A 25070-nucleotide genomic window follows, 5' to 3' on the forward strand; every position below is an offset into this window, starting at 1 on the left:
GTCTCCAGTTTAGTTTCTAGCTTGGATAAATCATCCCCTGGTCATTTAAATCAAATACTAATTAATCTTCCAAGCGACTGACTTCCCTGATTTAACCTGACCTGATTAAGCCTAGCCTACCAAGGATAAGATATAAAATATTGCGATTGCTGTGAATTAGGTTTTGTTTGAGGTTAGTGGAAATCTTTGTGTCTCTTTGTGTCAGTGAGTGACTACATCCGAATACTCAGTATGTACAGTATGGTTAAGTACTTACTACACGACCATAACTGTAGTATGTTCTGTAATTATGCAAGCGAGTATTAAAGGAACAGTCCACCGTACTTCCACAATGAAATATGCTCTTATCTGAATTGAGACGAGCTGCTCCGTACCTGTCCGAGCTTTGCGCGACCTCCCAGTCAGTCAGACGCGCTGTCACTCCTGTTAGCAATGTAGCTAGGCTCAGTATGGCCAATGGTATTTTTTGGGACTGTAGTTAGATGCGACCAAACCCTTCCACGTTTTTCCTGTTTACATAGGTTTATATGACCAGTGACATGAAACAAGTTCAGTTACACAAATTGAAACGTAGCGATTTTCTATGCTATGGAAAGTCCGCACTATAATGACAGGCGTACTAACACCTTCTGTGCGCTTCGGCAGCGCATTGATATCTGAGCTCCGTATCAATGCGCTGCCGAAGCACGCAGAAGGTGTTAGTACGCCTGTCATTATAGTGCGGACTTTCCATAGCATAGAAAATCACTACGTTTCAATTTGTGTAACTGAACTTGTTTCATATCACTGGTCATATAAACCTATGTAAACAGGAAAAACGTGGAAGAGTTTGGTCGCATCTAACTACAGCCCCAAAAAATACAATTGGCCATGCTGAGCCTAGCTTCATTGCTAACAGGAGTGACAGCGCGTCTGACTGACTGGGAGGTCGCGCAAAGCTCGGAGAGGTACGGAGCAGCTCGTCTCAATTCAGATAAGAGCATATTTCATTATGGAAGTACGGTGGACTGTTCCTTTAAGGACGCAATTCAGACGTACTTATCCACCATCTTTCCTGTCCTCGAACCTGGATGTCCACAAATTGCATATACCCATGTATGCTGTAAAATTAAAAAAAATAAAATAAAATACATATACATTTCTTAACAGCAGAAATGTTTAAACGACTCCTTATACCGTTGTATGCTGCTACAACAACTGGCTTTGCTTTGGACAACCATCTTATTTATATTTTTCCAAGTGGAATTTTTCTTATTTGGTTATTCAGAGCCTCCAACTGAATTATGGGATGTCATAGTGAAGCATAGTGTCGTACGTTTGCATACTATGGATGTAGTAGATCATCTAGCTACTGTTCGACTACTATTAAATGCCTACTGAGTATTTAGACGCCTGACATACTGCTTTTTGAGTACTAATAGTATGGAAGTATGAGTATTCAGATGCAGCCAGCGTCATGTCTGACTCCATGTAAAAACGTGTCGTAATTTATTTTTTTTTTTGTTAGGTTTCACAGGTTCTCAGTTCAGCTGTATGAATGAGTGTTACCGGATTTCTCAGGGAACTCACACCAGCTCAGGAGCAGATTTGAATTTGACAAAAAAAATAAAAAAATCTTATGCACCGGGTGGCATGGTGGTGCAGCGTGTAGCGTTGACGCTTCACAGCTCCTGAGCTCGGGTTACTGTCTGGGTGGTGTTGCACATGCTAGCTTCTTGTCCACGTGGGTTTCCTCCAGAGAGTCCGATTTCCTCCCCGTATTAAGTTGCTTATTGAAGGAGTATGCGCATGCGTGTGCGTGTGTGGCCTTCGACAGACCGGAGTCTTATTGAGGGTGTATGATCTTGGGCTGTTTTCCCAAGCTCTAGTATGACTCTGACCAGGAAATAGTGGTCATTGTTGTTGAATGAATGATTCTTGTACATTACACAGGCATGTAACAATTCAGCCAATTCACAGTTCGGTTTGATTCATAATATTTCATTCATGATTCAATTTTCCCATGATATTTTTGGGAAAAAAATAAATGAAGGAAATTTTATTATTTCCTATTCTTTATCAACTTAAATATCAACAATAATAATGTATAAACATTTGTAAAGGTTGGACCAAAATATCGTAGACTATTAAATAAAATATTCCTTTTATTAAAAATGAAAATGTAAATAACAAATAGCACTTTTCTTAGCAACCATTTATAAGCATTTGTGAAGGCTGTAGTCCAGATTAAACATAAAACAGCTACCTCCATTTGCTTCTCTTTTCTTTTGCTTTTGGTGATCTGAAAGAAAGCTCCAATTTTTTGTTAAATCTATTTGTAAAAATCACACAACAGCTCCTTCCTATTTTAGATCTGGGATTTTTTCGTGAGTGTTTTCGTGGCATTTGAGCTGTGTTACTTCCACCTGCGGTGACATCACATGCATCCCCTCTATCAGTGGCGAACTGTTACTACAGTATTAGAGCTGGGACTCCGGCTCAGCCAAAACTTAGCCAGACACACCAAAACAAAAAAGCAACAGGGCAAAGGATTTTGTAAGGGATTAGCGGCAAGCTGCCAGGTAGTGCCGTTGTGTGTAGTTGTCAATGTTGATTTTAAAAGTAACTCAGTAAATTAGACAGGGAAATGAATACTTAAGTCTGAGTGAAAAATACTGTAGCGAGCGTGTGTGGAAGAAGAGTCTGGAGACAGGAATCTTAGTTTCTCGGTCGTTAGTCTGTGCTACTTGCTCTCGATAGAACTGGCTTGACTCCTTTATTAGCATTCGCTAAGACTACTGATGAACGCTACACCGGCTGGAAGGTGACTTCACTGCTGTGCTGATGGCGCCGACTCACGGTTAAGCTAGCGTTGGCCTTTGAGAAGGCCGAGGGCGATACATCTTTGATCACGCCCACTATAAATCAAAACCTGATTGGCTAATTCATCTGTCACTTCCTACATAAACATACACTGCCACGGCCTTCTGTCCTGGCAATGATGTCCTAACCAATGACTGAACCAGCTCTAAACTCTTCTCTGCCAACAAACAAAACAAATCTCTTTGGATAACTCGATTTTAATGTTTTCAAGGCAGTAACCCTTTCATCTCTGAAGCAAATTTGATAGAAAATGAGGCCGAATTAGAATTAGAAGAGAATAATTATAATGAAATTATGAAAGAATGAAAGAAATTAAATATAACATTTGAAATGCTGATATGTTTGGGCCTTCTCTGAAGGCCTAGAAGGCCCTAACGGTTCCCCTCTGCCCTCTATTGTACATTATTTCAACCTGTGCTCTCTAACCAATGCAATAACAGCTAGGAAAAAGAAAAAAGGTTACACAGTCTTATAATAATCTTTTTTTTTCCTTGAACCGAATCATTATAAATTTGTACTGTGGTTTATCATTGCGCAATATATTGTGACATGCCTAGCATTATTAGCTTTAATATTTGTTCATAAAACTGTGTATTTATTGCTCACACTTGGTACGAAGTATAATAGTCAACATTATTATGTGGCGAACAGTTTCTGGTTTGTGTGCTTGTATAGTGCATCTTTTTAAAACTGTACAGTTTCAGTAGACGTAGGTTAACAGTCAAGATGATTATCTTCCATGCTGCAAACGCATGTGTGCATGCGTATGTTTGTTTTTGCTTCCTACAGTGTGTTTCTGTTGACATCGTCAGATCTGCACATCCTGGTAACTAATGAGCAAGTGGTTAAGATTACTGTTACTGTACTCACGCGCGCACACACACACCCTAAACAAGTCATTAGGACTTAAAGCCATTTAGGTTGCATACATATAAAATAATCCTACAAAACAGCAACATGTAATACCTGCTTCAGCCCCTGATTACCTTATACACACACTCACACACCCACACATGCACATGTATACACCAAAACACAAAAGCATGGTAGTGACTAAGCGATAGCTAAGCCATAAACAATGGCGGTAGCTGTAGCCTGTTCAAAAACAGATGAGTCATTTACAGTAAGCGCGGATGAGAGCGCTAGAGAGAGAGAGAGAGAGAGAGAGAGAGAGAGAGAGAGAGAGAGAGAGAGAGAGAGAGCACTAGTGGGGGAATTTACTACGAAAGTGGACTTGTAGGTTGGGAAGCTAAATTCCAGCCCAACTTGTATGCCATTTAATCATAACATTGCCTTTGAGTCCAACCTAATAATTAAGCTTAGCTTCTTAAAATGAAGTCTAGCCTGGTTACACATTCTTAATCTGTGGTCTTATATCTAAACAGATCCAGATGTAAAGGCTGACTTGTGGTTTGTAGTGACGAAGCAAAAATACATGCTTGGTAAACAGTTGCACTTGGTTTCTCCTGCTACTTCTACTACGCATCAAAAATACGTTTAGCGCTTTTCTATCTTTATCATAACTTAGAACAACACTGTTTGAGCAACAAGAGAGAAATCTACATTACAGGCATTTAGCAGACACTCTTATCCACAGTGATGTACAGCATACCCAGAGCAGCCTGGGGAGTAGGTGCCTTGCTCAAGGGCACTTCAGCCATTCCTGCTGGTACAGGGAATCAAACCAGCAATCTTTTGGTCCCAAAGCTGCTTCTCTAACCATTAGGTCATGGCTTCTCCATGTGTACTTCATATGGTAGAAGTAGAAATCTGTACTTCACATGGTTTCTTTAGAGAAAAAAAAAAATCCTAATTCTCCAAGCTGCACAAACTCACAGATGGAGTGACATCAGATCAAAATGTTGTTCACACTGAAGTAAATCCATCCATCCATTATCTGTAGCCACTTATCCTGTGCAGGGTCGCAGGCAAGCTGGAGCCTATCCCAGCTGACTATGGGCGAAAGGCAGGGCTGGACAAGTCACCAGGTCATCACAGGGCTGATACATAGACACAACCATTCATGTTCACACCTATGGACAATTTAGAGCCACCAGTTAGCCTAACCTGCACGTCTTTGGACTGTGGGGGAAACCGGAGCACCCGGAGGAAACCCACACGGACACGGGGAGAACATGCAAACTCCACACAGAAAGGCCCTCGCCGGCCACGGGGCTCGAACCCAGTACCTTCTTGCTGTGAGGCGACAGTGCTAACCACTACACCACTATGCCGCCCCTCATTTAAATCATACTTTTAAATTAGTTTATATCAATATTGCTTTTAGATCAGTTGATATTCAGAGAATACTTGGTTAAATCTACAACATAGACCATACCAATCACTGTTTTGAGAAGGTAATCAACAGCATTCGAGCTACCACTAATGTTACCGTGCTGCAGTTTCAGTCCAAAATGTTGCATGAATGCTTGAAGTTCACCAGAGCAGAAAAGAACCAATGGTAACTCAGGCCTGTAACTGTAAAAGTGCTGATAAAGTAGCTTTTAATGAGCTTTGCATGCAAATGACCACTTACCGGTACAAAACATCAAGAATGCACATTTATTTTCTGCCTTTTCCTACTTTTACCACAAGTAAACCTTCTTTGTTTCTTTGTTAAAGAGCACATTTAACCATTTACAATCATGGTTAATGTTGTTAAATATTCATCCATACTATTACTTTTTATTCTATCCACATTCACTGGATATAAGCAATCGCATGCTCTGATTGGCAACTCTATTCCTAGGCTATCAGCTCATATACCGTGAGTAGAGAAAAACAAAATGGTGGAGCGTGTCATTGAACCAACCGAGGATGAAATAAAAACTCTACTTGAAAACAAAACCTGAAAAAATAATTTTAAAAAAAGCAACAAAATATGGAATGAAAATATTTGATGGTAAGAACATATTTTCTTTTTTTATTTTTCAATAATAATAATAATAATTATTATTATTATAGCATTTTTCACAAATTGCTACTGCCATTTCGCTGGTTTGTTTCCATTTTAAGCGGAAATTATTTTGTCTGACGTTTTGTATAAAGTTTTTATTTATCGAATTTGCAAAAGATAAAAATGCTCCGTTTCTCAAAATCCAGTGAAAGTGGATAGAATAAAACAGTTATTCCACTCAATCTCGTCATACATGGCTTATAGCCAACTCAGCGCTGTGTGCCTCGTCAGTGATCAGCTCATGTACGACTCGATTTCGTGGAGTAACTGTTAAATATAAAGCAACTATAAGCAAAGCAACTATAAACAGCCAACCCCTCACATGAACCACAGAGCATCTAATATCTTTTGTACTCTTTTCTGGTAAAAGTTCTATAGTGTGAAAATGCTTGTGAAAAGAAAAATTCACCAGCTCTATAAACAACCAGAGTGCGAAGAACGCCACTGCTATTTAAAAAAGGCTTGGGGGGAAGGGGGTCATGTAAATCTCATGCAACTCCTACATAACATGTCTCTATTGCTGAGGCATCGGTGTACCTCTCCCCAGGACTGGCCCATGTTCCAACAGGAGAACGCAAACACTCAAACACAAACCTCATACGCCTCGACTTCAAATACCAGCAGCAGAGATGAAAACACGGATGTGCAAGAGTGCAAAAAGAGGCAGAATATATCAAAAAGAGAAGCTCAGAACTGCTCTACTTCCTGTCTGCAAAGGCATGTGAATGTATACTAGAGGAAACATGGATATACCAAAACCTGGTGTATATACTAAACACACAAGCATAGTTTCTCCCAACCTCCATGAATAAAAGGAAATAATGCCATTAGTACCCCAAAAAATGAAGAGATAGAAGACTTGTATGAAAGAATGATGAAAGGAAGAAAGGAACAGGCTTTGTAGAGAAAAGACGATATCTGAGGCAATGTTGCAAAGATGTCAACCATAATGGAAGGGGCCAAAAAGTTAAGACAAACTAAGCCATAACAAAAGAAACACCCCAATTTCTACATAAACAGGGTGAACAAGGACCTCAAAAGTTGAACTTATATGACTGACAGATCTTTAAAACCCATTCGAATCTACACTGGACCATATGGAAATCCATGATGGGTAAAGCCTACCCCTTGAGTGGTGCTGCCCGGTTCTGGGAGGCTGCCCATATCTTGTATCTCCATTAGAGCGTCTCCACCCATTTCTTCTGTGGCCATGATGGCGGTTGAAACAAAACCACTTCTTGCAATATCTTCCCCCATTCAGACTCCTCGACCCCCTGAGTTAAATCCAAATTGTAGGGCTGGATTCTCACTCAAGACACAACAACAACAGCAACACTGAAAAAGCAAACAACTGTCTTTGGACGAAGAAAGATGCAAAAAATAAAAGAGAAAGAAGAAGGAGGCCAGGGCTCCACCCACCAACTTCCTGAAAAGAAGGAGCTCACGAGCATGCAGCATACTGTACACACCATGCATGCATACAGAAGTCGTATGTGTCATATGACTGCTGCTATTGCATGACTTTGTGGAGGAAAGCAGCTGAGATGCTACAGATTACCAAGCCTCAGATAAAGGCAAGAATGATCATGTGCAAGTGACTATGATACTTTTTTCCAGTTCAATTACTGAGATCTAATTACTTGAACATACAGCTTCAAGAAAACTTCTACTAAATTGGAGACTGGAGACTTTCCAGTCATCGTCATTCTCTAGGCTGAGAAGAGTTTAGAGCTGGCTCACTCATTGGTTAGGACTTCAATTCCGGGACAGAAGGCCATGGCAGTGTGCGTGTTTATATAGGAAGTGACAGATGAATCAACCAATCAGATTTTGAGTTATAATGGGAGGGACCAAAAATGTATCACTCTTGGCCTTCTCGAAGGCCAACGTTAGCTTAACCATGAGTCAGCGCCTTCAATGCAGCAGTGAAGCCACCTTCCAGCCGGTGTAGCGTTCATCAGTAGTATTAGCAAATGCTAATAAAGCGGTCAAGCCAGTGCTATCGAGAGAAAGTAGCACAGGCTAACGACCGAGAAACTAAGATTTCTGTCTCCAGACTCTTTTTGCACGCTCACTACAGTATTTTTCACTTGGACTTAAGTATTCATTTCCCTGTGTAATTTACTTAGTTACTTTTAAAATCAACATTGACAACTACACACAACAGAGCGACCTGGCACCCTGCCGCTAATCCCTTACAAAATCATTTGCCCTGTTGCTTTTTTGGTGCATCTGGCTAAGTTTTGGCTGAGCTGAAGTCCCAGATCTAATAGTAACGGTTCATCACTGCTATAGATTTAAAATGTTTTAGAATTTAAGGTTACAAAACATCAAGTACGTTCTCGAGTTTATAGTTACAGCTGTACCTCTGAGTATGATAAAGCACTGATACTGGAGACTCCTTCCATCAAATGAACATCTCTTTACACGAAGTGTCACCATTTCAATTATGTTTTTTCTTTGTTAAATAACATTTTTTTATTAGTTTATTATTAGGTTTATTAATTTGTCATACAAGTCCCTGTGAATTAGCCGTTACTATTGAAATGAAGCTGTATTAGAACCATATTATAAACCTATTATTTGAATTATTACCTTAGAAGTATTATAAAGATTTGCCTTTTAGAAAATGAATCAACAACTTCTGACCAATCAGAATTGAGAATTTAACAGCACTGGGGTATATTCAGTTTATTTCACACCGAGTCTTGGAAATCATTGTACCCATTAGATCCTCATGAGTTGTTTTTGATAGAAAGCACTATAATAAACCCCATTAGGAAATGAAAATGCATTTTCAGTGATTCCAGAGACCGACAGCTTGTCATCATGAGTCCTGAAATGATCCTAGGAAGCAAAGCATTAGCAAGCCGGACTCAAATGAACTGCAGATGGATCAATTCCATCTCACTCATTTTGTCAATAACAGTCTGATTGACAGGTCTATTGTCTCTGGTACTGGGTCCTGTTAGTACCATGTAAACTGCTCAGAATGAAGCAATGCACTCATGTTGGATGATCTGATCATCAGTGGAGCAGTTACTATCTAGGGTTACAACATCTGGGACAGAGTCAGGGAGTGCACATCTGCCTCATAAATGAAGAACAGATTATGACCAGGAGTGTTGTAAAATGTCTGAGGCATCAAGGCGTTGCATTTGAGTGGAAACAGCACACGTTAGCATGGAAGACAGTGGGTGTAGAACTTAATTTATTATCTAGTTCACAAGGCATGTGAAAGCTCCAAGGTACTTGCCAAGTCCCTTGTTTTGTTTGCCAAAAAAATACAGCTAAAAACTAGTCGTCTTCTTGTTTCAGCTGCTCCCGTTAGGGGTTGCCACAGTGGATCTGTTCCACATATTTGATTTGGCATAGGTTTTACACCGGATGCCCTTCCTGATGCAACCGTACCCAGTCTACCCAGGCTTGGGGCTGGCACTAAGTATGCACTGGCTTGTGCAACCCCAGATTTTACCTAATCTGCATGTCTTTGGACTGTGGGGGAAACCGGAACACCCAGAGGAAACCCATACAGACATGGGGAGAACATGTAAACTCCACACAGAAAGGCCCCTGTTGGCTGTGAGGTTCAAACCACTGCACTACTGTGTCACCCATACATATAAACTAATAGCTAACATAATTTAACCCCAAAATATGATAAGCTAGGGCTGTAGGATGCAAATCTGGTTTTAGATTTGAGTCTGGTCAAGATGTTTTCTGTACTGACTTGGACTTGCCTCAGACTTATTGGCTTTTGTAGCTGGACTTTGTCTTGGTCTTTGGTCTGGCTGAATACTGTTTTGGTCTTGACTGCGAGTTTTTAAAATATAAATGTTTATTTAGTCTTTTTTTACATGCACAAATTTTGACAAAATGTAAATCCTTCTTCTAGAAAACAACCTAAACATTGGCACAATGCACAAATCAATCCAACTAGTTGAAGTAAATCTTAACTTGATTCAGTCTCACGTTCATTTGGACTTGATCTTGACTTGGCCTCAGCCCTCCTTGGTCTTGACTCAATCACAGCTAGTCCTGGTCTTGAACTAGACAATGGCGGTCTTGACTATAATCTCATAACCAGCTCGTTAGAGAATCGAGTTAATAAGTGCATTAATACAGACTAAGAAACGAGTACTGAAATTCCCAGGGAGGTGATGATTCTGCAGAGCCATAGTCCTTATTTCATTTTAATAATGAACAGTAAATATTTTTTTTGCGTCCTCAAGAAAATACCAGCAAGTCTTTTGGCTATAAGCTTAAGTTTTCTCTTCTCACATCACACCGTTATTGGAGTCTGGCTACATATGTATTTTCGCTCAACATCGTATCAAAGACATTTGAAGGTTTTAAGCTGCACTGTGGGCAGCACGGTGGTGTAGTGGTTAGCGCTGTTGCCTCACAGCAAGAAGGTCCGGGTTCGAGCCCCGTGGACGGCGAGGGCCTTTCTGTGCGGAGTTTGCATGTTCTCCCCGTGTCCGTGTGGGTTTCCTCCGGGTGCTCCGGTTTCCCCCACAGTCCAAAGACATGCAGGTTAGGTTAACTGGTGACTCTAAATTGACCGTAGGTGTGAATGTGAGTGTGAATGGTTGTCTGTGTCTATGTGTCAGCCCTGTGATGACCTGGCGACTTGTCCAGGGTGTACCCCACCTTTCGCCTGTAGTCAGCTGGGATAGGCTCCAGCTTGCCTGCGACCCTGTAGAACAGGATAAAGCAGCTACAGATAATGAGATGAGATGAGAAGCTGCACTGTTTAGTATTTTGGTCGATTTGATCATTTTACAGGTCTTTCACATTTCTAATTAAAAAAAAAAAATTTGTGTCACAGAGCCATCCATCCATCAACAATACTGCTTATCCTTCAGGGTTACAGAGGAAGCTGAAGCCAATCCCAGCTGACTTCATGTGAGACATCATGGACAGGTCAAAGAAGCCACTTTATTTGACGACTAATCTTATGGCCAGAGTACATCCTCAGTTTTGTGTATTTTCATAGGTGGCAGAATTCATAAAATACATGAACTAACTAGGTAATTTTACATTTAACTGTCCATATCAATTAAAACATGGCTTTGCGAAAGTCCATCCCATCAGGGTCGCGGGCAAGCTGGAGCCTATCCCAGCTGACTACGGGCGAAAGGCGGGGTACACCCTGGACAAGTCGCCAGGTCATCACAGGGCTGACACATAGACACAGACAACCATTCACACTCACATTCACACCTACGCTCAATTTAGAGTCACCAGTTAACCTAACCTGCATGTCTTTGGACTGTGGAGGAAACCAGAGCACCCAGAGGAAACCCATGCAGACAAGGGGAGAACATGCAAAGTCCACACAGAAAGGCCCTCGAACCCAGGACCTTCTTGCTGTGAGGTGACAATGCTAACCACTACACTATCGTGCCGCCCTTTGTATAGCGTTTGTTAGTAAAATAAAAATAAATACATAATTAAAATATTATCTTACACAATGAAATAATGAGGTATGTGAATACTTATGTTCAGATGGGTTCTGTGAAATAAATTTGCAGATAAAGAAGTCTCTAAATGGTGACAAAAGAGAACCACTGGCTTACTGAACCTAGCATGAATAATATCTGAATAAAAGTACAAGTAATAGTCTGCACATGAGACTCAAACACCACTGTTAAGCCAGGTCTAGGTTTAACTTAAAAAAAAAAAAAAAAACCTGTTGCACTTCCCTCATAATACACAAGGGGACGTTTCAGTTAGAATGCTCTCTTGGCCTTTTTGTGGTATCAGCAGGACATTATCACGACATTGTTTTCATTAATAACTGCGTGAGTAAGAACATAACACAAGCAACACACGTCATACAGGAAAGAGGAACATGCAAGAGGAAAAAGTCTGAAAGCAGGAGGTGGTAGAAAACAGGTGCTTTCAAGACCAAATCCATACAAAGAATAAAACTTTCACATGGAGGGAAAAAACAGCCATGTTGGCAGGGATGACAAAACCAGAACAAACAGTGAGTTACTCTGCTTTGACTTGGCATGAGTGTGTTGCAGCTGGGATTTTTGGGTGGGGGTCTATGGGTGTTTTAATGTTCACGCACCCTCTTTGTCCCCAAACTCTCCTAAATCGACCTGAACGAGCACTTACACACACAAACGCGCACACACACATCAGTCAGGTTAAGCGAGTCTGCAGAAAACGCCTCAAAATGCCTGGCTTTAATGAAGATTTAATAGTGCAGTGACGTGGCTGGCTATAAATACCCTGGAACACTATTGACGTGTGTGTGTGTGTGTGTGTGTGTGTGTGTGTGTGTGTAACCAGACATGCAGACCCATTTACACACAAACACACTCATACAGAATGCCTTTCAGAAAAGTTCTCATAAAAAGCTTTTCATGAGAAGTTAAGACTCAAGACATAGTAATCGTATTAAATGTGGTGTATAATAGTGTGAGAAACACAGAGCCAAATATTTAGCATTTAATATTCAGACTTTACGTGGGTTCACCGAGTGTTCATTCCCAGCTCTACGTTACGCAGACGACGGTTCTGTATTCAATTCAGACTTTCTTTATAACTCTGTCTCTTTCTCACAGATGGAGCTCTATTCAGTTACTGTGACTCGTGAGAATGCCAGCGATCCTGGAGTTCGTTTAAACCCCTGGGGGACAAACTGAAGAAGAGGGAAAGAACAGCGGGAGAGCGAAAAAGAAAGAACGCACTGGAGACACATACATGAAAGGTAAAAATAACAGACAAGGAATACGGGATTTTTTTTTTCCCCCCACCGGCGGCACGTAGAAAGGAACGGAGTGGATACAGACAAAAGCTTTCTTAATGCACTAAGAGACACATTTCCATATTGAAATTTCCATATTTATGTTTAAGACAAGATGTTCTACTTTTAGTCTCCTAACACAAGTCTTTTTTTTTTTTATTTAACCTCCTAAGACCCAAGCTGTTTTTTTACATGCATTTTTTATTTCTTTTTGCTATTTGGGCTCATTAGAACCTGATTAGAATAAAAACTAAGCATCATCTTTAATAAGATGTACTTTTTGAGAAAAAGTATGTCCACATATGTGGATTCTTGTTCTGAATTTCTAAAAAGTGCTGTCCACAGATGTGACCGCTAGGCCCTAGGAGGTTAAAGTAGTTTCCAAAATTGACATGCACAGGAATAGGACTTTGAATAAAGGCACATCATTTATAACTTTTTTTCTTTTTTCAAAACATATAAACGTGTCCTAAACGTGACCTTACATGTGAGTACTTTATTTCACCAGAGTCCTTTTTTGTGGCTGAATCTCAAATGGCGTTTTATTGGACATGAAAGGGTGCGTCCTGATACTCCAGTATTAATGCATCTGCCATCTTTGAGCTCAGTTCTTTAAAAGCACTTCGAGAAATCGAGGAAAAAGGAAGTGCGGATGCTTCCAGATCAAGGACACACAGATGCTTCCTACACAGAAGTTATGCCATGTGACACGACTGTGCAACAAGTCATTCTACAACAAACTAGGGCATCTGATGTGATGTATACAGATGTCGTTGATTCCCTGTTTCATTTCCTTGTGTCCTCAGAAAGAGGACTTAAGACATGATGAAGGCCAACAAGGATACATATGGACATGAGTGTTTTACTGGGAAATATGCCACTCATATTTTTCATACCAGCTACATCCGGGACACTGAGAACCAAAACCGTGAAGTATTTCTCTATATGTCACTCATGAGGAAATTGATGAATTGTTTTGATAAATTTTGGTGTACTTTCTGTTTGTGAATTTGTCTATATAATAAAAAGAAAATAACACTTTGTCTTGAAGATATGAAGTTTATCTTCTCATCTCATTATCTCTAGCCGCTTTATCCTTCTACAGGGTCGCAGGCAAGCTGGAGCCTATCCCAGCTGACTACGGGCGAAAGGCGGGGTACACCCTGGACAAGTCGCCAGGTCATCACAGGGCTGACACATAGACACAGACAACCATTCACACTCACATTCACACCTACGCTCAATTTAGAGTCACCAGTTAACCTAACCTGCATGTCTTTGGACTGTGGGGGAAACCGGAGCACCCGGAGGAAACCCACGCGGACACGGGGAGAACATGCAAACTCCACACAGAAAGGCCCTCGTCGGCCACGGGGATCGAACCCGGACCTTCTTGCTGTGAGGCGACAGCGCTAACCACTACACCACCGTGCCACCCCACATCGCGGATCTGAGTGACATAGTTAAATAATATTGGCTGGCTTTTTTCGTGGTATATCAGATATATTCCATTCAGCTACAGTGGTGCTTGAAAGTTTGTGAACCCTTTAGAATTTTCTATGTTTCTGCATAAATATGACCTAAAATATCATCAGATTTTCACACAAGTCCAAAAAGTAGATAAAGAGAACCCGGTTAAACAAATGAGACAAAAATATTATACTTAGTCATTTATTTGAGGAAAATGATCCAATATTACATATCTGTGAGTGGCAAAAGTATGTGAACCTCTAGGATTAGCAGTTAATTTGAAGATGAAATTTGAGTCAGGTGTTTTCAATCAATGGGATGACAATCAGGTGTGAGTGGGCACCCTGTTTTATTTAAAGAACAGGGATCTATCAAAGTCTAATCTTCACAACACATGTTTGTGGAAGTGTGTCATTGCACAAAGGAGATTTCTGAGGACCTCAGAAAAAGCGTTGTTGATGCTCATCAGGCTGGAAAAGGTTACAAAACCATCTCTAAAGAGTTTGGACTCTTTCCAATCTACAGTCAGACAGATTTTGTACAAATGGAGGAAATTCAAGACCATTGTTACCCTCCCCAGGAGTGGTTGACCAACAAAAATCACTCCAAGGGCAAGGCGTGTAATAGTCAGCGAGGTCACAAAGGACCCCAGGGTAACTTCTAAGCAACTGAAGGCCTCTCTCACATTGGCTAATGTTAATGTTCATGAGTCCACCATCAGGAGAACACTGAACAACAATGGACATCTGTCCATGAACTGAATCTCAAGAGAAGGTGGATCATACAGCAAGACGACGACCCTAAGCACACAAGTTGTTCTACCAAAGAATGGTTAAAGAAGAATAAAGTTAATGTTTTGGAATGGCCAAGTCAAAGTCCTGACCTTAATCCAATCAAAATGTTGTGGAAGGACCTGAAGCGAGCAGTTCATGTGAGGAAACCCACCAACATCCCAGAGTTGAAGCTGTTCTGTACGGAGGAATGGGCTAAAATTCCTCCAAGCCGGTGTGCAGGACTGATCAACAGTTACCGCAAACGTTTAGTTGCAGTTATTGCTGCACAAGGGGGTCACACCAGATACTGAAAGCAAACATTCACATACTTTTGCCACTCACAGATATGTAATATTGGATCATTTTACTCAATAAAAATAGATGACCAAGTATAATATTTTTGTCTCATTTCTTTAACTGGGTTCTCTTCATCTACTTTTCGGACTTGTGTGAAAATCAGATGATATTTTAGGTCATATTTATGAAGAAATATAGAAAATTCTAAAGAGTTCACAAACTTTCAAGCACCACTGTAGCTGAATGGAATATATCTGATACACCACGAAAAAGCCATTATTATTATTATTATTATTATTATGCATACACATTCAATGGAACAATAAAAGATTTTACAAAAATTTAAGAACAGGGGGCTTACTTAACAATATCCAATGCTGATTCTGATCCAATGTGTAATATGTATCTTATGGCATTTTCAATGCACTGCAACAGTTTACTGCGGGCACTGCCGGCGAACAAAATGCTTCTGCAAATGTGCAGCAGAAAACTCGCTCATTGAATATTCAGCTCTGACGTGTGAAGTCATGTTGTCTTGACAACCATGCGATATTGTAAACCACATTCAATGCTCATTCTCCATTGGGTAGAGTGACGTAATACACGTAGGATAAGCGATATGCTAACAACACTGCATGCTATCAAACCAAATAAATGAAACCCGCTAGAAGGGAATAGAACACGTTTTTATTCCATTGAAAAAAAAAAAAAAAAAGTGTCCTATATGTACATGATAATTCTCTATATTTCACTCTGACGACGTCACTCCCAGTGTTTTCCGGCTGTTAAAATGATTTTGATTAAACTTGCTTATTTTTGTGTAGATGTGTCCATATAACAAAGAACATTACACGGCTGTGTGAAGATATGAAGTTTATTTTCTCGTGTTGAAAATATTTTCACTCATTCGCTTCGCTCACTCGTGAACATGTCCACCACTTGAAGATAAACTTCACGGATCTCTACAACGTGAAAAGTGTTGGCATGGTGATTACGATTGCATCCATGTGGCTTAAATGTGAAAACACATTTTTCATTTCAATCTCGAATCGTCTACGAAACCACCTCATGCGAACGTGTAAACTCTTTTGCGATATTTGGAGGTGTTTTTTTTTTTCAAAATTCAAGTGTTTCCATTATTCGTTTTTAGTTTGCAATTGAAACCCGCCTTGTGTAGACAGCGTTCACTAATCTGGATGAAAATTTCATACAACTTGAACTCTACACCAATGACAGCAACAGGGATTCCTCTGCCACAAGCTAGTCTAGTCCTTGTTACCGATTTGCATGCCAGAACTAACCTTAAAATATACTTCAAACATGAAGAAAGCTATTGAACAACTCTTTCAGACAACTGATGTGCTGTGACCTTGACTTGGTTTGGATCAATTCTAAAACCTAATCTGTTCATCTGCTGGTTACAATAATCAAATCAAAGTCCTTCCCATGCCATGTGGCGCATAGGGCGGCACCGATCGCCGTTTCCGTAGCCCTCGGCCTCTCGCCTATTACATAGCTAGGGTTACAGTGGGGGGCTAGTCCTCTGGTAACCACGAGAGTTTGACTCCCCATTCACATCTCTATTGCAGTGTGCCTTGCCAGTAGGTACCATTTTTACGACGGTCTTTGGTATGACCTGACCGTGAGTAGAACTCCCGATCTCCCGATCGAGAGGCAGACATGCTAACCACTAGGCCAACTCGCGGTTGGGTACAATGACGTGAGACGTCTGCCATCACTTCAGCGCTGACTTTGTCTATGTATTTTTATGTTACAGTTTATGTAGTGAAAATAGTGACTATAAAGCCTAATTTAAATATAAACTGCCATGTAAGAAATGTAAATCAAGCCACATTTCAGTGATAAAAACCCCACCGTGATAAGCTGTGATAAATTTCTGGAAAAATTGTGACGTTACCTTGTTGCAATCGAATTAATTTCTTTTCTTAAGGAAATTACCACAACTTTGCGTTTTGTGATTCGAAAACATCGTGTGGCACGGCTACAGTATACGACGAGATGCTCATTAATATTCAAATGCATTTGAATACAAGTCATTTAAATTTGAATGAAATTTGAAAGCCATCTTTTGAATACATGCGGGCTGGGGGGCAAGAAAACATTGTCATTGAAATCAACAGCTGAATCTGTTTTTCGGCAAACTGAAAAAGTGGTTGATGGAACTTTGAAAATGAATGAGTCCTTTAGATAAAAGGGGGGAAAAAGAAAGAAAGGGAAAAGCTTCCAGGAAAGGGAACTCCCACTGCTGGCCTCATGTCCTTTTCTGAACATATCCTTCTTTCCACAACACACATGAGAGAGACAGAGAGAGAAACATCTGGAGGATTCTTTACATTCTTGTGTGGTGACAGTAGATGCTGTCCAGTAGGTGGACACACCTCAAACAGGAAACGAGAAGATAGATAGAGGAATATGTTAAATGTTCACATTTATGAGTCACATATATATATATGTAGACACAGAACAACATGGGGGGGGGGGACCCTGGGACATTTGCAAATGAAATTCTACTGGTCAGTATTTTAATATAACCACAGACGCACAGAGACGCACGGATACACAAGCAGACATAAACAAACTGCACTGACCAAGCGTACTAGACAGCAAACAAACGTGTTTTGATCCCGAGTGAAAACACACACAGCATGAGGCTTGTGCATGCTGGTGAAAAGGATCCGTGTGTGTGTGTGTGAAAGCGAGAGAGAGGGTATGGACAGAGTTCATTATAGAGTTCAGTGTGCAAAGAGCCAATTCGACCACTGGTCACCAGAGGCTCTGCAGTGTGTGTGTGTGTGTGTGTGTGTGTGTGTGTAAAATCCTTATGAGTAAAAAATGAATAGTGTCATTGTAGCATAGTCAAAGATAGAGAGAGGTGGGAAGGACTAAGACTTCACTAGCCTCCATTGTTCACATGCAAATGCATGCACACACACACACACACACACACGAATAAACATCACTAGAGTGTGATAATGCACACGCTTAACAATATAAAACTATCAATTTAATCATGTAAATAGTTCACCTCATGGGTAATCTTGGTTTGGTGAACAGCTACTGCTAACACTAGCTAGCCTGTTTTTTTGTTTTTGCAAATGAGACAAATATATTATTTCAGACATAACAGACCACAGCCCATGATTTAAATTGGCTCACATTTCCAAGATTTGGGATGCTTAATTTCATCAATTTTAGAAGATTTTAGTGAAAATGAACAGCTACTCGGAGATGATTCCTTTTTCATGTTTCTTCTTCTCCTGGCTGTTCCCATTCATTCGGAGTCACCAGAGCAGGTCTGTTCCGCATATTTGATTTGGCATAGGTTTTACACCGGATGCCCTTCCTGATTCAACCCTCCCCAATCTATTCAGGTTTGGGACTGGCACTAAGTATGCACTGTCTTGTACAACCCCAGTGGCTGGGTATTCTACCTAATCTTGGAAACCTGAGCACCCGGAGGAAACTCACGCAGACACGGGGAGAACATGCAAACTCCACACAGAAAGGCCTCCGTCGCCCGTGAGGTTTGAACCTGGAACCTTCTTGCGGTGAGGCAACAGTGCTAACCACTACACCACCATGCTGCCCCCTTCTTTCATGTTTCTGTGTGCCTGATGTGAAAAGTCTCCCCCAAATTCATCGCTTCGGACTTCGAGTCAAATGTCAAATGATCTTGACATGAGATTTCAGACACCAGTATATCTCTAGCAGTTAGTATTCTCTACCAATGCTCTTTTAATTTGTACTACAGCACTGTCCTTGGATATCTCATCTCATCATCTGTAGCCGCTTTATCCTGTTCTACAGGGTCGCAGGCAAGCTGGAGCCTATCCCAGCTGACTACGGGCGAAAGGCGGGGTACACCCTGGACAAGTCGCCAGGTCATCACAGGGCTGACACACAGACACAACCATTCACACTCCCATTCACACCTACGGTCAATTTAGAGTCACCAGTTAACCTAACCTGCATGTCTTTGGACTGTGGGGGAAACCGGAGCACCCGGAGGAAACCCACGCGGACACGGGGAGAACATGCAAGCTCCGCACAGAAAGACCCTCGCCAGCCACGGGGCTCGAACCCGGACCTTCTTGCTGTGAGGCGACAGCGCTAACCACTACACCACCGTGCCGCCCCTCCTTGGATATTAATCTCTTAAAAATCTCAGCTTAAGTACCCTTCCTTAATTCATCTTATGAATCAAGCCTGTCATTCTGTAATTACAGTCAAGCTTACAGAAAAACCATAGTTAGGAGAGTAAGGAATGTAAGTCTGGGAGTTGAACAGATTAAATATGATCCCAATTTTATCATTTATTACTCATCCCAAACCAGAATTAATGTGTGTAGGTGGAAAAAGTGGCTTACAGATTCACCGCTATACAGTGTATCCTCCCTGATATACCTGTTCTAACAAAGAGTGTCTGAGAAATAGGGACTCTGTTTCCTGTTTATCAGGAAACTCCAGGTCCACATGGAGCCACAACGATTCTCCTTAATTTACGTCATCTTGCTGATTATAGATGACGTAGGATCAGGGATTAAATGGCGAGAATATCAAATGTGAATGACACAAATTGGACTATTTCTGCTTTATCTCTGGATTCCAGCCGCTACTAAGTAAACTTCAACACTATTGTCATCGACGTCTCCAAAGATTAACCAAAAACACTGTCGCCGTGTACATACACCGTGTTACTCATCATAGTAACAAAACAATTACCCTGGAAATTCAGCTGGAATGTCAGAATGAGTCATTTTCCCATCCGTACGTTTAACAGAAATATTTGTTTTTGCAATGGTTCTACCCTGAGCGCTGGCAGACTTCAAGTAATTCAAGTTTTATGAGGCACTTATGGGAAATAATTGTAATAGCTCTGTGTTCTGTATTCATAGTCATTACACCAAGTCAATATTGATATTGATATTGTGCGTGCATGTGTGTGTATGTGTAATTTGAGATAAGACACACTATAATGGAAAGAACAGCCTGATAATCTACACAGTGTGTTAGTTTTATTCTATTTGTACATCTTTATTTATAGATCACCACAGGATCAGAGCAGTATCTTGGGCTGCGTAGATTCATATAGAAATTCAAGGTATGAGAAGACAATATAGTCGCTACTCTTTTACTATTACAATTCTTCAGCAAGTGCTTTGGGAATAAAGCAGTTATGCTTGTTCAACAGAGTCCTATAATTAGACTAAAATGGTAGTGTCATGAAAATAGCTAACAATTCAAGCCAAGCACTGGTTATGAATAGGGGAGGCGTTATAGAGCAGTGTTTCTCAACCACTGAGCCGTGGCCATCTAGTGGGCTGAGAATTTTTTTCAAGTTTGAAGCCAAATAATAAACAGGTCAGGATGTCGTTGTGTCCCAAATCCGGTAGCTGGTTTGCTGTACACTTTTCAAGTGGAATAAATACATTTGTGGGTAAATTAAGAAGAACAAGCCTTTATTTTGACACATTCCTCCTCTACATTTAACCCATGCTGTGCACACACACAGAGAGAGAGAGAGAGAGAGAGAGAGAGAGAGAGAGAGCGCGCGAGTGCAGTGGGCTGAATAAATAAATATATTTGTGGGCAAATTATATGGTTCTGTGATGCCTGCTGGAAGAGAAGAGCAGGGAGGATTGGGAATCGAACAGCTGTACCTGATCCTAAAACTTGTAGCGTCCTTTACACCTGATCCTAAAACTTGTAGCGTCCTAGCAACCATCGCAAAGACGCAAACAAAAAGCCCAGAAACTCCTATTTACCCAGGCAAAAACAATATAGGATTAATCTTGTAGTGTCCTGATCACCAGATCTTTAACCCAGCCACATATATAAAAAGTTGTTCACCTCCATGCTCTTCCAGGTTTACATCTGTGTGTCCGTGTAGAACGATGTCTGCAGCATCAGGTAGTTTGAGATGTCAGGGAACTCAGTGGATGGATAATTTTTCAACTCATAATGAATGAATGAATGAATGAATGAATAACTTTATTTAAACACGATAAGTTGATCAGCAGAGCTGATGGGGTCGTGTACAGATAAATAATTACAAATACAAAAGACTAAAAATATACACAATCTTTAAAAAAACTTATTTGATTATCTGTTAATTAGCTTCACATTAAAGTTAATTAATAGTATGCATAACTATTGTCTTTGTATTTAGTTACGGCTACAATTGGATCAAAATTTATTCTACTAATGTCAAATTAGCCGGCGGCACGGTGGTGTAGTGGTTAGCACTGTCGCCTCACAGCAAGAAGGTCCGGGTTCGAGCCCCATGGCCGGCGAGGGCCTTTCTGTGTGGAGTTTGCATGTTCTCCCCGTGTCCGCGTGGGTTTCCTCCGGGTGCTCCGGTTTCCCCCACAGTCCAAAGACATGCAGGTTAGGTTAACTGGTGACTCTAAATTGACCGTAGGTGTGAATGTGAGTGTGAATGGTTGTCTGTGTCAGCCCTGTGATGACCTGGCGACTTGTCCAGGGTGTACCCCGCCTTTCACCCGTAGTTGGCTGGGATAGGCTCCAGCTTGCCTGCAACCCTGTAGAACAGGATAAAGCAGCTAGAGATAATGAGATGAGATGTCAAATTAAGCTAGTACATTTTTCTTTCATAGGAAAAATCCTTGGCGGCACGGTGGTGTAGTGGTTAGCGCTGTCGCCTCACAGCAAGAAGGTCCTGGGTTCGAGCCCTGGGGCCGGCGAGGGCCTTTCTGTGTGGAGTTTGCATGTTCTCCCCGTGTCCGCGTGGGTTTCCTCCGGGTGCTCCGGTTTCCCCCACAGTCCAAAGACATGCAGGTTAGGTTAACTGGTGACTCTAAATTGACCGTAGGTGTGAATGTGAGTGTGAATGGTTGTCTGTGTCTATGTGTCAGCCCTGTGATGACCTGGCGACTTGTCCAGGGTGTACCCCGCCTTTCGCCCGTAGTGAGCTGGGATAGGCTCCAGCTTGCCTGCGACCCTGTAGAAGGATAAAGCGGCTAGAGATAATGAGATGAGATGAGGAAAAATCCTTCTTTGTTAGCGTGTAAGGCTCTAATCAATGAGTGGTTTCTATATCCACTTCTTTTGAGTGCACTTCTTGGTTTTAATAACCTGCTTGTTTGCTGAACACAAACATGGCAATAAGTTCTTGTGTTAATGTACCAGACTCCACTTTTGGATAATTAATCCCTTTTGACTGAGAACGCCCTGCATGCATTGTTTGGCTTCTGGCACATCCATACAGTTTTAAATACAATACCTATAATTAAAAAATAGTTTTTATTGCATTTATTTAAGTCCTGGGCTCCCATCTGTAACAGGGAGTGATGTTGCATCCCATTAATACACTTTACAATAGATTATTAGATTCTATTAAAATAAATGAGCCAAAATAATTGGGGATCTTTGTTAATGGGCCCCGACTCGTTACAAGTATGAATAGGTGGGCCTTACAGTAGAAAAGGTTGAGAACCCTTGTTATAGAGAATGAGTGAGTGTTTACACTTGTGTATGGTTAATGAGCAGCTCACAACATCTCAGTCTCAGGTTTCGGCACCACTGTAACACCCTGCAGATGACAGTTACCCCTTTTCCACCAAATCAGTTCCAGGGCTGGTTCAGGGCCAGTGCTGGTGCTGGTTCACAACTCGTTCAACTTGCGAGCCAGCTGAGAACCAGTTTGCTTTTCCATAGCTCACGGTGCTAAGGGAAGCCACGTCATTACGTCGCTGTATACGTCAGTTACGTCGCTGTATACGTCAGTTACGTCGCTACGTTTGCATAAACCTTGGCGCGAATATTGAAGCAAAAACAACATGGAAGAAGCAGCAACAACAACAATAATAATGGATGACTTCGCGTTTGTACAGCTGCTGCTTCTCGTCGCTTAAAAGTGTCGATCTTTCGCGGTCTTGTTATTGTTGTTGGTCTTAACAACTCGGCCCCCCCGCTGACGTAAGCGGTTCTTTCCTCTGGCCCAGCAGAGAGTTGGTGCTAGCCTGGAACCGGTTTTTCTCGCCCCAGAGCCAGTTCTTTGTCAGTGGAAACAGAAAACCTGGTTCCAAACTAAGCACTGGCCCCGAACCAGCCCTGGAACTGCTTTGGTGGAAAAGGGGCAAATGAGAACTGTGGAGGCAGAGTAATTTGAAGAAATGCTTCACTCAAATTGAAATCACTGATTAATACACATGCAGCATTAACACTGTCCAATTTAGGTCATCATTTGAGGAAGCAACAGCAGCTCTTTCTCTCTCTGATAATCGACACCTCACTGAAAACATGAGCATCTAAATAAACTTCTTATTAACCATAGACAGACAGGTGTACCTACTTATTCTGCAAGACTCCTCCTCCTTTTAACAGCCACACCCTCTTACAAGACGGCCACACAAATTTAAATATGAATGTACAGAAGTTCGAATAAATGCAAATAATCTCTTAAAATCTTGCATGAAGAAAGTCAACATTGTTTCAATTAACTGGCTCTCAGCCAGGAAAACCGGATCCACCAACTCTTTGCTGGTCTAGAATCAAGAACCGCTCATGTCAGGGGCTACGGATGCGATTATTGTGACCAACAAGACTAGCTAAAACATTATGACCGCCATTAAAAACAAACAAACAAACAAACAAACAGCTAGTGTAGCGTCTAGTCTGACTAATCCAAATGAATAAGAGATGATGTAGTCTGCCATTGTTGTTGTGCTTGGCTAGTGGTGCTAGTGCAGCAGGCCTAGTGACATTAGCAGCTAGGAAAGCGGAGATGTATATAGTGACAATGGCGTGGCTCTATGGTGGCTCTCTAGTCTGTGGAAAAGCAAACCGGTTCTTACAAGGTTCTCAAGTTGAACCAGCTCCAAACCACCACTAGCATCAGCCCAGAACTACCACTTGGTTTGCGTTGGTGGAAAGGGGGTAAATTATGGGAAGGATGGTGTACTCTCTCTCCCCTGTCAATCACAGCGGCTCTAGCCAATCATGGGTGTTTGTGAGCTCATGTATGAGAAAGAAGGCAGAAAGCACGTTCCTCTGAGTGTGTTAAAGTGCATATTCTGGACCAATTTCGGGGTTTTTTTATATGAAAGTATGTCCCTTTACACACTCATCCAGAAGGGTAATTTTGCACAAGGCCATCTGTCTACAGCAGAAAAAAATAAAATAACAAAACTCGTCTGGAAAAATCCCAAGGGAGTCTGGAGCCAGATTCGTGACGTCACCTGCGGAAGCGCCAGCAGGCTGCGTGAGATTGCACAGTTTCAGTGCACAGCCTGTGTAGGCCAAGCGCTCCCATTTCTCTCTCATTGTTCAGTCTTTTGGAAAACGATGAGTACTAATCCCATCAAGATTGGTGTTGCTACACCCTCCTACGATACATCTGTTAGCCATTTTAATAATTACGTGATAACGTTGAAGAAATTTGCAGAAAACCACCAGGTCGTTTTCTCAAACAAACCAGCGCTGACGTAGGGTTCAGAGGGAGGCGTCCCGCACGCGACGTCACGAAAATCAACGTTTCCCGGGAAATCCAAATGCCAAGTTTTTTCAGAGGCAGACCAATTTGCTTCAAATGGCTTGATTTCAACTGAATTTTTCTGGTATTGTGCAAGGTAAAAAAAATTGCACAAAATGTGACAGATATTTGACCAAAGTTTAATATAAAATAGGAGAATTACATTGATCTTGCTTCTGAATTTACCCGTGATATGCACTTTAAGTTATACTATGAAGTAGCATGAGCAGCAGTGCTGGCAGGTGACCAAATTGAGGAGAAAATGGAGTAAAATAATCCCCCATTCATCTAAATGTAAGCCTGATTTTAATTTACACCAAAGCAAATCAGTTTCTTTAAAAATTCAAATCATATTTCCATATTAAATCATAATCTATTTATAGGCTAACTAATTACGGACTGACTCAAAAGTCAACGATGTCAGGAAGAAGAACA

The 25070-nt window shown here is 41.2% G+C and overlaps 1 protein-coding gene and 1 long non-coding RNA gene across 3 annotated transcripts in view; one reads left to right on the plus strand and one right to left on the minus strand.

The window, feature by feature from the left end:
- pkn1a (protein kinase N1a) overlaps window positions 1-25070 on the minus strand; it is a 121328-nt gene that overhangs the window by 51223 nt on the left and 45035 nt on the right. The window contains exon 1 of one of the 2 annotated variants that reach the window (XM_060898883.1): window positions 6944-7215. The exons of the other annotated variant lie outside the window; for it this stretch is intronic. Coding sequence (XP_060754866.1) covers window positions 6944-7075 — 132 coding nt within the window. The 5' untranslated portion in view covers window positions 7076-7215. Of the gene's footprint in view, window positions 1-6943; window positions 7216-25070 lie in introns of those variants that run through there. 2 annotated transcript variants of the gene reach the window in all.
- On the plus strand, window positions 11676-13565 carry LOC132866748 (uncharacterized). Its single transcript, XR_009650620.1, has 3 exons — window positions 11676-11813; window positions 12400-12545; window positions 13090-13565. It is a non-coding gene; the product is annotated as an uncharacterized LOC132866748 (long non-coding RNA).

The sequence above is a fragment of the Neoarius graeffei genome, chromosome 18 (assembly GCF_027579695.1).
Source record: "Neoarius graeffei isolate fNeoGra1 chromosome 18, fNeoGra1.pri, whole genome shotgun sequence".
NCBI lineage: Eukaryota > Metazoa > Chordata > Actinopteri > Siluriformes > Ariidae > Neoarius > Neoarius graeffei.